Genomic DNA, 13,484 nt, shown 5'->3' with positions numbered 1-13,484 from the left:
GAAGGCGCTGTTCGCTAAGAATGAGTGTCTATATTCGAGCGCCAGAAGGCGCTGTTCGCTGAGAATGAGTGTCTATAGCCGAGCGCCAGAAGGCGCTGTTCGCTGAGAATGAGTGTCTATAGCCGAACGCCAGAAGGCGCTGTTCGCTGAGAATGAGTGTCTATAGTCGAGTGCCAGAAGGCACTGTTCGCTGAGAATGAGTGTCTATAGCCGAGCGCCAGAAGGCGCTGTTCGCTGAGAATAAGTGTCAATAGTGGAACGCCAGAAGGCGCTGTTCGCTGAGAATGAGTGTCTATAGTCGAGTGCCAGAAGGCACTGTTCACTGAAAATGAGTATCTACATTGGAGCGCCAGAAGGCGTTGTTGACTAAAAAGAATGTCTATATTCGAGCGCCAAAAGGCGCTGTTCGCAGCGAAAAGATTACAGTCAGGACTAAAGGACGGATATGTTATCATCTCCCAACCAAACTCTCTTACGTTACCATAATTGAAAAACTCTTCTTCCAACTTCTTGTTATATTATTGTCTGGTGAAATGGCCAAAATTGTACTCACACGCGTTTTGCGATAGTGAAGATGATTGCGATCCGGCATCCCTCACATACTGTACTTCACCAACACACACGTAACACAAACACTGATGTAACACAAGTATCTTCCAGAAGTAACACAAATGTAACACAGCAGTAACACACTATCCTTCCAGCGACGTGATGTTACTGTTACCAATAAACCTTGGTCTATTAGTGTGACGCAAATCAGCGCGGTGCGAACTGGCTCGCGGCCAATCGCAGAGCGCTGGAAACGCCAGCTGCCAAATGTTGGCAAAGCTCTCTGTTCCGGGTTTGATGGACTTTCAAAGCACCCTGCTGTTACGAGTAACAACTCACGTAATTTCTTGTATATACACAACGTGTTTAGCTAGATTCCAGATCCCATGACTGAAGACACTGTAAGATACGCAAAGGCTAAAAACATGGACTTCATCGTCATAACTTGGAGTAATTGAGTTGAAATGATCAGTTTACTTTTATTTCCAGAGGACAAGAATTAACTTTGTCAAAAAAAAACATTTGTATACATGTATATCTGGCAGTATTAAGGATTCGATTTTCTAAAAATTACATCTCTACGTTTTTTTTTTTAATGCGACGAATCATCCTTTTTAAATTTGCTTGGTTTGACACAAAGCGAGGGCGTTTAAGCCTATTCAACATTTGAACAGTGATTAATAAGGGGTACCACAGGGAACTCAATTCGGACCTATATGTTTTGTCCAAAAATCCATCTCTTAAACCTTAATAGTAACTTCTTTTGAGCTGGTGAATGCCCACTACAAGGGATAGGCCTCCCCAAAGATCTCCACGATGACCAGTGCTACACTGTTCTGCATCCAGCGACCAATGGGGCCAATCTTCAGGATGGACACAAGGTACCTCCGCCCTCTGGTGGAAGAACAGGGTTATGTGGGATTCTCACCCGCTAAAAACCCTTTAGGAGTCGTTTAAGGTACCTTTGGAGGAACCGCTGGATCTACTACGAAACTCACAGCTGCCCCTCAGTACTGTCCCAAAACACATCACTGGAGGAAGCTGCAGCAACACAAGACCACTTCGCGTCGCTACCTTTCCTGTTGAGTAGACGATGAAGGCTCTCATACTCAAGCCCTACGACAGTCAGGGGATGCTTTACCCCTATTCTAGCGAACGAGGCTAAAAGGTTATATCATCTCTCCATCTACAGGTATCTTTCTAATTCAGAACCTTTCTGCCCCGAAGGCCTTTATGCACGAGCAATATGTCCCGATCACTGCCACTAGTACCTCTTTAACCCTTTCGTCCCGGATGGTACATGTACCACAAATGTGTGAAAACCCCTGGAACCTAAAACGATCGCTCGTTTTCAGTTGAAATTGTACCAGGCCGTTGTTTATGCGTTTGGCTTTGAGGTTATGTACAAAAATCGCACGCTGTCCACATAACTCTAGCTAGTCCAGCGCTAATTTCCATTGTCTGCACGTGGTTTTGGTGTATACATTTTTTTGATAAATTTTATGTTTTAATATTCCGGAACGAAAGGGTTAAGTTACATTGATGATCTTAATTCTTCTTTGGATCTAATTTCTGATTCCATCGATGCTACAAGCATAGCCTATATATTTTATTGCTAGTTTTAACAAAATTATCCAAGAACATTCTAGTATCAAAGTGCTAGCTGTTCTTCTTTTCAGCTGATGGACGCCCACTGCAAGGCATAGGCTTCCCTCAAAGATCACCACGAGGACTAGTCCTGAGCTGGCCGCATCTAGACTTCTCATTGCACTGAAAATTACCTCATAGTAGATACACCTTGGGAATGCTGTCTTCGACTCCAGGTTTCAATGTTCATTATGTAATTCCTCTCAGATCTAACTTATTTCAATCTTTTATGTTACAATTTTTGACACAAATCTTGTTAAATTCAAAACCATCTTCTTCCATTACGGTATATATATGTCAAATACAATTTTGATTACTATATACTACCTACAAATGTTTCAGTTATACATCGGCGGTTTAATTTGAATAAAATAAAAACTAAATTTAAAAAAAGATACTAGATGCATCTTTACACCTACCCAAGTGCAAATATGACCGATTAAATGAAATTTCAAAACATGATAGTGTATTATGTTTGTCAGCAAGTGTAAGCAGTTACTCACGTTTATCTGCTCCTGCACCTGATCCAGAACCTCGTGGCGGACCTCCTGCAGCTTACGCTCTATATCCCCCTGCAGCCAGCGCCCCCAGTTTAGTCACACGCACGTGTTAGTTGCATTCCAAGCATGCAGAAGAGAGATACACCAATACATTACACAGTATATATATACACATAGTTTGTCAAACCAATATATGCGTTATTATCATTGACAGTTAAGCTATTATCGGTTGTAGCGTACCTATAGTCCCTCAAGATGGCACTTGGATGAAATATCACAGTTATTAAGTACAATTGTACTTGTTAATTACTGTTTGGTTCAATCTAAACAGTATTAACTCACTGTACTATGAACTTATACTGGATTATGTTTGGTTTTAAAAATAATTGTATCACATGTTCACAAGTCAAAAAACAGAGCTATTTTAAAGTTTATTATATCTATTTTAAAATTATTCACTGCGATATAGCATACCGTATTGGCAAGTTGGAGAAGCAGTATGGAGGTCACAAAGCCCGCAGAACAAATGACCCTAGAGTTAAAGTAAGATGTCTACCCACAATATGGACAGACCTTGTCGAGGTCCTATTGAAAATCTATGGAGATCTATGTCCAACTGTGGGCGTTCTAAGGTTAAAATGATGATTAATACTCTATTATATATAATACTGTGAATTTGTTTATAAAATGTAAATTCTTTATTTATTGTTCCAAATTAAATTCATCACTTTCAGATTGATCCCTGTCCGATAAAACGCAGTTTTTCCAATGCTTGATGAAATTATTTTTATAGATTTTGAATACAGCATATATTGGTTTGACAGACAAAATGCTATTAACACGGCATCCTATTAAGCTTCATTCGAAATCAGACGTTATGACGAGCGGCTTATGGTCTATTGTGGTTTGAAACGCTCGAAGATATATTTATGGTGCAAGTTATTGTACATGGAAGAAGAACCTTGAACCTTATTACATAGAAATTTAAGTATATTTTACAATGTTTTCTGCAAACCATGGAAAGAGGCATTTATGTTTAAGCGTTGCATATACCTAGTAACATATATATTACATTAAAAAAATGTTTATACATTCCTACATTTGGACTATTTATATTTTTTATTATTATCACCATATTTGACATGAATTTCGGAAAATAAATGATTCGATTTGAACACTAAGATAATTTAACTAATTTATAATATTAAATGTCATATATTACACGGCATTTGATTTGGCACATAGTAAACTATATATAGATTAATAAAACTGATAGTGATTCTCAAAGTTTCAACCTATTAAAATTTAATAATACACTCAAATACGAGATTTCTAACAGACATATGCGACAGACGCCATGCAATATTTTAATTGAAAATAAAAAGTTTACACTTTATTAGTTGGTATGCAACTTCACACATATATAACTAATGCAATTCGATATTACATATAACAGTTGTAACAATCTTTATTAAAATATCTTGATAAATAAATAGGGTAGTCAAATGTAAACAATACATATATAGTTTCCGATGTTAGAATTCGAATTTCAAATTTAAATTTATTCTTAACCGTTATACGGTGGAGTGGGGAGAGAAGCAGCGATAGCTTCGTTTTTCATGCGGGAATTTTAGTCTCGGTGTCGCATTGGACGGAAGAACACGGTAGCGTATTTAAAAGTCAATTGATACGACCGTTATAGTACTTTTTTAAAATTTAAAATTCGAATTCTACCAGACGCCCTATATAACTAGATAGCATTACATGAAAATGAACTGAATATAAAAAATATTAAAATTTTAGTTTAAATAGAAAAATATGTTACCAAAACTATTACTATTTATCATTTTTTGGTGAATATATATGTATTTGATATATAAGGAAATCAATGCATTATGAATAAGTTTCATTAAGTTTAACTTGAACTTAGTTTCAACCAGACGCCCACTGCAAGGTAATGGTCTCCCCTAGAGACATCTATGGGAGAATATAGCATAATCGCCACGCTTGGCAGGTTTGGCGATGTGGTATTATGGTAGGCAAAGGACGCTGCTGCCCATCTGGAAACTTATTTATAAGCTGTGGCGATCCTATATAAATAATATACAGAGTGTAAATTACATATGAATGCATCCCGGGAATCTAACCCGCGTCCTATGATCGCAAATTGCTGTCACCTAAAATAAAGTGCATATTTACACTTCTTATACATTTATATATGCTTACTAAAATTAGTCTTACTCTAAATAATCTTGTAATAAATTTAAGTTCATTTATAAAAAAAAAATGTAAACACATCCTTACAATATGGAAGAATTTTTAAGTTTATTGTACAGGACATAGCAGAGTTCGATCTGCATTAATTATTTGACAAAATAACTTAACTTATTAGTATATACATAAAGAATGCAAATACTATCTTCTATTGCATAAAATTCGTGCCTTTTAATTACATTTGACTTATGGTTATTAGGATGGGTACACACCGGATGTTATATTTGGATGCAAAGACGGTGACACACCCAGAGCAATGTTTACTGACCTTTTCCAACTCCAGGTCAATGTCCTGTTGGTACATCGACATTGATACGTTCCCCTCAGCTGTTTGGATGTGAGCCTTCAGTTGAACGAGCTGAGAAAAACAATTAATATATCATAATTTGAACCGCAGGACAGCCTTCTAATCTATAGCAATATTACCTAACATTCTTTGAGCTATGCCCTAAATTTTTAATGGAATCAGGCGTTACCTCGCGGAAGTCCATTCTAAGTAAGAAAAGGACCAAGGCGACCAAGTCGGTTCATTTTATTGCACGACTACCATTGCATGTGCGGAAGTGGCTAAATATTGGTCCTTTTCTTACTTATACCCTAAATTCTTACGCTCCCTATGTGAAGCCTTCCTGTGGGGCGTAGGCACCACGTTGAGAAACACTGATATATAGGCCTTCCCAACATAGTTAAAAGATAAAATTATTTTTTTCGACGTTGGAACTTTTAACAGAACTCTTATTGATCGTCAATTATTTAATTTAATTTTTGACGCAACTCTGTTTCGCAAGGTGTTACAGTTGTGAAGAAGAAGCAGGAACAAACTCCACAGCAACACATCTTTCAATAAAGTTTAACAATACAGATTTACACATATACACTTTATCAGATATAGCCTAAATGAAATCAAAATGATCAGGCGACATCACATATCCCCTTCTCACCATACATACTACTACAAATATAATAATCCAATATTTGCATGAAATAAGAAAATTTAATTTAAATGTGACGATTATTGTAAATTTGAATGATTTTATAACTTCCGCGTTTTAAATAATTAGATAAATAAACGTCAATACGGTGTCGCCACATATGTATTTACTAAATAGTGCCAAACACAGAGTCTCTAATCGGTGTAACATAACTCCTGAAGATGTCCCGTGGATGGGTGAAACACGTGTTGAGTGATTTGGCGGTGGCAGTTGTGTGATTCGCATTGTTTGCCGCATACGCATTTATCAGCGGGCTGGCGGGCGGTGCATTTCATTGCACGACTACCACTGCATGTGTCCTTTTCTTACTTAAGATGGACTTCCGCGAGGTAACGCCTGATTCCATTAAATAGAATTTACTAAACTTAATACAAGATGGCGCTAGTGACTATATACTTTCAGAAACTGTCGATAGATGGCGCTGCGCGGCTACATGTATACCTAACAAATTCCTCTATCGACTGGTCAAATGTTATGTGTGCAAGCTCACCTGTTCCTCTAGCGAGGCGACCACCTCACCGTGTCTGCTCTGAAGTTCGTTCACGTATGCGAGATGTTCACTCCTCAGGTCCTCCAACTGCTGTTCGAATTTCTTGTGCATTTGCTTAAGTACTTGCTCCATTGGGGTCGACTGCGGAGATTTCATAAGATATATAATACGAGATGAATGATATCATGTAGCATACAGGGTGATTGGTTATAGATATTAAAGCTTAACCCTTAAATGCATTATGTTGCCAAATGTATACATACCACGTTTCTTTTTTTTTTTCTTTTTTAATTCTTGTGGTATGTGTTTCCGAACGCACTTCGACGAACATAGATAATAAATATATTGAGTGTCAAAAAAGAAATTATGCAAGTTTCGGCGGCAAAACTTTTTTTTAATAGATATTTGTAATTATTAAATACCTACCAGGAAACATTTTTTCCAGGCTGCAATAAGAAACCATGCATTTAAGGGTTAAAAGGGGTGGATATATAGCTCACCTGATAGCAGAATGCTACTTATTTACAATCATCCTGAAAGTGATCACTCTGAATTAAGTCACAATTTTTTTTTATTGGAATGCAACTGGCAAAATATTTCTGGCAGTACTTCCCAGTCCAAGGTCCGCAAAGGCAGACGGTAAAATATTTTTTTTAATAATTCATAGTAATGCAATTTTGATACGTGATGCTATTTAATATTTCTGAAATAATTAATTGTTTGATTAATTTTATACACTTCATTCACCCTTTTCAAGCTTTTACACCTGTAAACCCATTCACGAATCTGCCTTCGCGATAAAAAATAATATTATTGATAAACATGGCTTCATTTTGATTTAACAAACAAGGTTCTTGTTGGATATTCCATAAAAATATCAATATTAATTTTGGCGGTTATTAAGATATTTAAAGTAAATCTACCTCAAAAGTAAGCGATGGGAATTCCGCGCTGCGCGTGCGCCGTCTGCAATCCCCTGCCGCGGCATCCGCGCATTCTGAGGCGGGACTTCCCGGCGGCGACACGCACGCACGCCCCCTCCACACTTCCTCCGAGTAACTACAACATTATTTTTTTTACCTTGCTTACAATAGCTAAGTGGTAGTGTATTTGAAGATTCCAGGTTTTGATTAACGGTGCATAGAGGGCGCTTACCCTAAAAACCTCTTTACAAGTATCGAATAGAGGGCGCCCATGAGTCTCGATTCTGGCCACTAGCATACTATAAATTCAATTGACCACATTAAAGCGCTTTCTATTCTCCTTTAGATAATGTACGATAACTATAATACCTTTAATATTTAAAGGAATCAGACGTTACCTCGCGGAAGTCCATCCTACGTAAAAAAAGGACCAATATTAAGCCACTTCCGCACTGCCATTCTCTCTAACTCTGTGTTTGGCACTAATCGGTGTAACATAACTCCTGAAGATGCCCCGTGGAGGGGTGAAACACGTGTTGAGTAATTTGGCGGTAGCGGTTGTGTGATTCGCATTGTTTGCCGCATACGCATTTATCAGCGGGCTGGCGGGCGGTGCATTTTATTGCACGACTACCACTGCATGTGCGGAAGTGGCTAAATATTGGTCCTTTTCTTACTTAGAATACCTTTAGATGGAATGCCGAAAGAGCCCAATTTAATAGAAGCATTTGCATAGTGCTACAATAAATTTTAACAGACGAGGTAATAGTAGTAAATTTTACTTAATTACAAAAACTATATATAGCCAAGTTTCATTAATCCGAGACCTTTTTTTTAAAAAGATATACAAGATTATATATGTCTTATTATTGTTTAACTTATCTAAGAGTCGATTCAGGAACTCTGAGTCCCTGGAGTAATCCATAACTGATGCTATAACCATCCAATGCCTTCTGCATTGTTATGTTTCTTGAAAGGTATGTTTACATAGACTTGCAGACGGTTTATTCGACAAAAAAAGTCTAGGAAATAGATATCATTTATTGCTTATTATTCTGCATGAAGCTGTCTGCTGATTTTATAACAATCTACAAAACGCTTCCAATTTTAAAATATAGAATATTGCTTACCTTCTTTTCCTTAGCAGCAATTAAACAAAATTTATTATTAATTAGTGTATCAAATATATAGTACATTTATGATAATTGTAATTTATTACCTTCGCTCTAAATCTGTGCATTTCTTTTCAAAATACGTTCTTAAGTTCTCCATCTCTTTGTCATGTTTTATGCTTAGTTCTTCTCTTAAGGCATCAATGTCTGCGTTTCCCGCTTTAACAGCAGAGAGGAGTTCCCTCAGGCGTCTCGTCTCTATGGAGTATGACTGCTTATCCTGTTGCAACTGACTTTCCAGGTCCTTTATCTCTGTATCATAATCTATTCTCATTTTACCAATTTCATCGCATAAAACTTGTATTATACTTTCACGTAACTTATTCCTCAAGTTTTCTTCGATGTATTCTTCAAACTTATTGAGAAGCGTTACAATTTTTGTTTCAAAACCATTTTCAAAGTCAGTTTCTGATGACCTCAAATCTGATTTGGAGTAGTTTACTGTGATCTCCTCTCTATCAATGTCCCTTTCACCATTGGAGCTGTGTATAGATGTTGCTCCACTTGTCTCCGCAGAAGATATCTTTGTTTCATCCTTCGCCATTGTTTGATAATGAATATAGTCAGATATCTGGGCTTTGATCGTGTCATGGTCAGAACATGGACGCTCCGCAGCTATATGCTGCAGGTTTTGTAGTTCAGCGACCAGGTGGTCGTTGTCACTTCTGAGCTGGTCGCGTTCCCTTACGGATCGCTGTAACGAGACGGTGAGTTCTTCGATTAGTTCGTCACGTCGCGTTATTGCGTCTTCGAAATGCGTAAGCTGAAAGGACAAACAAGCGTTCAGTATGTAGCTATACACCTACAAGCTGAAATCGGACTAAGATATAAAGTTGGACTGGCCTCTTGTAAACGCAAAGATGTTTCATAGAGGCAGTACCAACCCTTTATAGACACCCTGAGTATTTATGAGGGCGGTAGTGGGTCCCAAGACAAACGGGGGGCGTTATAAAGTGCAGGATGCTCTAGCCTAGTCTATTATCTAGTATATATTGGTTAAGTTTTAATTTTATTTCAACTCATATTTTGTGTCGGATACTGTTGTATCATTGCTGTTTTGAATTATATGTTGTTATAAAAACATATTTTATTTTCAATTAATTATTTATCATGAGAACGTTAAGCACGATTAGCAAGAGAGATAATTGTTTTTTAATTTGTATTTTTTATAGATAATAAACATTACTATTACTTTTTGTGAAGAAACATTGGAATTTTTTTTTCTTTGTAAGAAGGCAGTAGTCCATAAAGTGTTGGTTACCTATGAGATGAAATTTAGAAGAGATAGCAAGACAAGAGAAAGAGAAATTGGAAAGAACTTTTCATCCTAAACTTTAAGTTATATATGTGGGTCCCCAAAAGAAGATTCAAATACTTTTAATTTTCTTTCTTTTTTGTTATACCATACTTTATGTAGACATTAAAATATTTACAAAAGACAGACTTCTCAGAGGCCATAAACCCATACCATAAACCCATTGTCAACCTTTAAGTTTATCAGAGAAACAAGAAACATGCGCAAAAATAAATGTACAATCCATGCTTTAGTTAATAGTATGAATAATTAGTTGCCAGTAATTAAATATTTAATAAAATATATCAAATATTATATACACACACAAAATAAATCCTATAAATATAATTAAAGTGTATCATGCAATCATATAACAGATGGTGTTATAAAAGTAATGTCAATAGAGATATGTGCTCCATTGCCTTTTGACAACTAATTCTCTATATATCTACATCATAAATGTCAAAACATAATGACATTTGGCGCCAATTGTAAAAATTAAGGCGCATTCACATAATGACATTATTTTTGAGCCACCTGTCACAACAAAAAAGTTTGACCATTAAATTTAACAATTTAAGAGTATTTTAGTCATGCAGTTAACTTAAATAGAAACTAGCTTAGAGTTATATAAATATTAATAATAGAAAAAATTTGTCTAGATGGCAAAATATTTTGTAATAACAATATTTTTGAAAAAATATTAGTTGAGGGTAGACAGATATGAGTCATGTAGGTGTTTGATGTAATCTCTCAAATAGAGATGCATTGTTAGATTTATGTTTAATTTTATAGTTTTTATCTTTAAAATACATGCCAAATCAATAGAAACATAAGCTACTCAGAAACTACAAGGTAAGCTGCTGGGAGACAATGACCATGTCATAAACCAGCCTAGCACACTGTTAGGTGAAAATAGAAAATTTCTGCAGTATTGAAAAGTAATGAAAGTTTGTTGTACAACAACACTCTTTTCAAAGATTCCAGTAAGGCTACTTCATCAACAATATATATGGCAGCCTTTATTTCTGAACTTTAACAAAAAAAATCTGATCTAATTTATTATGCAATGAAATATCTCTTGCTTTGTTGTGCCTTGGAGTAAAGGCCTCTTTCAACTCATCAAAGATAGGTACATTAAATCCTTTTTTATCACATCTATTCTTCTTTTGAAGTCAAAACCGTTTTAACAAATCAGTCATTACTTTTATGTATATGAAACTTTCTCTTTAAAATTAATAAGCTAACAATATTTAGTTAAACTATAAACCCAATTTTAGTTTAACTTTCTGATTATCCTATATATATTGTTATTGCAAATATTATATCTACACTTTTTTTATCAATAATACATGTAGGTATATAGTATTAGCTTTCTGTTGACCAAATAAACAAAAGATACCAACAATATATGTGTCAAGAAAAACAAATATTATAATTTATTTAAGTACACCATGAATATTTTAGTTATATATATATACTTGAAATATAACTATATGTACCATTCTTCACTTTGTAGTAGTTGGCACTACATTCAATAAAACGTTCATTTACCCAACATATATTCAACTACTAAAAAAAACGAGACCGCTCTAAAACCATGTTTATTCATAATTACTAAATTACTCTTTTAAACCTTCTAACAAAAGCATAAAAAACATTGAACTCTGTGTAGGTAATGAGAAAAATCAAATTAAAGGTGAGAAAAAGTGACAGGAACATAAAAAACAGAAACACCACAAGCATCATGCAAATGCAGCTGCAGTGACCACACAACAAAAATACCTTCACTTCATACTCCTCGCATATTGTTTTATAGTCTGTGGTCAATGTACTCAGGGATGCCATCTCCTCACCAAGTGAAGATTTTGCTTGCCTTGTTGATTCAAACTCCTTCTCTTTTGTGTTTTCAACAGTCATTTCCTCAACCAGTAAATCCTTTTCAGTCTTATCACTAGACATACTCTCAACTGGAGACTTATCTGGTGACTGCGGTTCATTTTTCTGTTCATGATCGAACACTTCTTCAATCTGTACACTCTCTTCACCAACAATAAATGGAGTCAGTATTGGAAAAGCAGGTATTTCCTCTATATGAGTTTCAACCATAGTGCTGCCTTCAGGTGGTGGTCCAAATATGATTTTGGCAGCTTGTATAGGAAACTTTGGTACTCCATGACCTCTAATATCCAGCTTTATGATCTCTTCTGACCCAGATTTACTTGGTGAATCCTCAGCTTGACTTTTAGATATATCTGTATTATTAGAATCATTATGTTCATTAGATAAATGTGACTGATTAGTGATATCTTCATTTAGAGAATCAAGATATTCACTTCTAAGTGAACCTTCTGGACTGTCAGGTTCATCTTTTTGTAGTTCTTCCTGACTTTTAGACTGCTCTGATTGCTGCACTTCTTCACTACCATACTCTTCTTTTTCATTAGCACTAGTTTGGGCAGATATTGGTTTAGTATCATGGGTATCTTTTGAATCTGATGAGTTGGCCAAATTGACCGGACTCTCCTTACTAAGGTGAACATTATGTTGAATATCAAGATTCCAAGAGTGCTTTGAAGGATCTTGTTCCGATTTACTGTTAGCATTAGAATGGGAAGGTGGAATAACTGTGCTATAACCAGATACCACCTCCTTGTCATCTTTTAATATATCATGGGAAGTGCTTGCTTGATTAATATCATCAGACTCTGTAACGGAATATTCTAATCTGGAAGGAATATGCTCTGATATGGATTCGGTTTTACTAAAGTCTTCGACATCCTGGGATTTCGCGCCTTCCGCAATCTGCCCGGTATCGAGGGCAGATTCCGTTTCATCGTCTACAACCGCTCCCGAGGTAGGTATCTGTTGAGAATGTACGACATCCGGAAGGACATTCTAAAAATACACAATAAAAATAACTAAGCGACGTAAATATTACATCGGTAGCTTTCAAAATACGGCAGTATTGATATAATATTTGAAAAAGGGACAGACAATAATACTACAAACAGCCTGCTCTTGTGCAATTTAAATCAAAAACATTTCGAAACATTAACGTTTATAAATATCCCCGGTAACTTTTTTGAAATAATTCATAAATAGAAATCAACAAATCCTAAACTTACTTTATGTTCTGCGGTTTGTGAAATTGTTTTTTCTGTGTCATCCATAATTCAAGAAATTCATATTATATTCACGCCAATAGCACATAGAAAATTCACAAATATCGTCGTCAAGGCGACGTTTATTTCAAACACAATATCGTCGTACGTACACAAGCGCCATTTACTGACTGCGGCGTTCCGTTTTAACTTTCAATTTAAGTCGCGTCTTATATGTCTTGTATTAATAATTTTTCGTTTTTTATATCAACTAATAAAAAAAATATTTTTCTATTAAACATTATTTAAATAAATTAGTAATTATATAATTTTGAAATAAAAACTAAAATGAAACGCGATAAAAACAATATACAAGTGGTAGTCGGCTTAAAATTTTATGCGTTAAACGTAGTCCTATCAAATACCAAAAAAAATCAAATCGATTCATTGACAGTTAACTATTTATATTATATCATGTGCAGGTGCAATCGATTGCCAGTCCGACTTGGCTTCGAGTACCAAAAACATTACCAAACTTT

General features: G+C 35.6%; 1 protein-coding gene across 3 annotated transcripts in view; it reads right to left on the bottom strand.

The window, feature by feature from the left end:
- The window catches only part of LOC137918944 (putative leucine-rich repeat-containing protein DDB_G0290503), a 124,340-nt gene extending 111,235 nt beyond the window's left edge, over positions 1–13,105 (bottom strand). For 2 of the 3 annotated variants that reach the window (XM_068761885.1, XM_068761886.1), the window contains exons 1-7: positions 12,970–13,105; positions 11,627–12,739; positions 8,595–9,310; positions 7,376–7,511; positions 6,453–6,593; positions 5,239–5,328; positions 2,700–2,768 (exon numbers count right to left, since the gene is read on the bottom strand). In XM_068761885.1, coding sequence (XP_068617986.1) covers positions 2,700–2,768; positions 5,239–5,328; positions 6,453–6,593; positions 7,376–7,511; positions 8,595–9,310; positions 11,627–12,739; positions 12,970–13,014 — 2,310 coding nt within the window. In that variant the 5' untranslated portion in view covers positions 13,015–13,105. The remainder of the gene's footprint in view (positions 1–2,699; positions 2,769–5,238; positions 5,329–6,452; positions 6,594–7,375; positions 7,512–8,594; positions 9,311–11,626; positions 12,740–12,969) is intronic. The other variant, XM_068761887.1, reaches the window with a different exon arrangement.
- Positions 13,106–13,484: the final 379 nt, after the last annotated feature.

This window comes from Battus philenor, unplaced genomic scaffold (assembly GCF_028537555.1).
Source record: "Battus philenor isolate CCGP_79_NKW_IND1 unplaced genomic scaffold, ilBatPhil1.0.hap1 SCAF_15, whole genome shotgun sequence".
NCBI classification, from domain to species: Eukaryota; Metazoa; Arthropoda; class Insecta; order Lepidoptera; family Papilionidae; genus Battus; species Battus philenor.
Note: the sequence above shows the minus strand (reverse complement) of the source record. Positions and strands in the feature narration are given on the sequence as shown.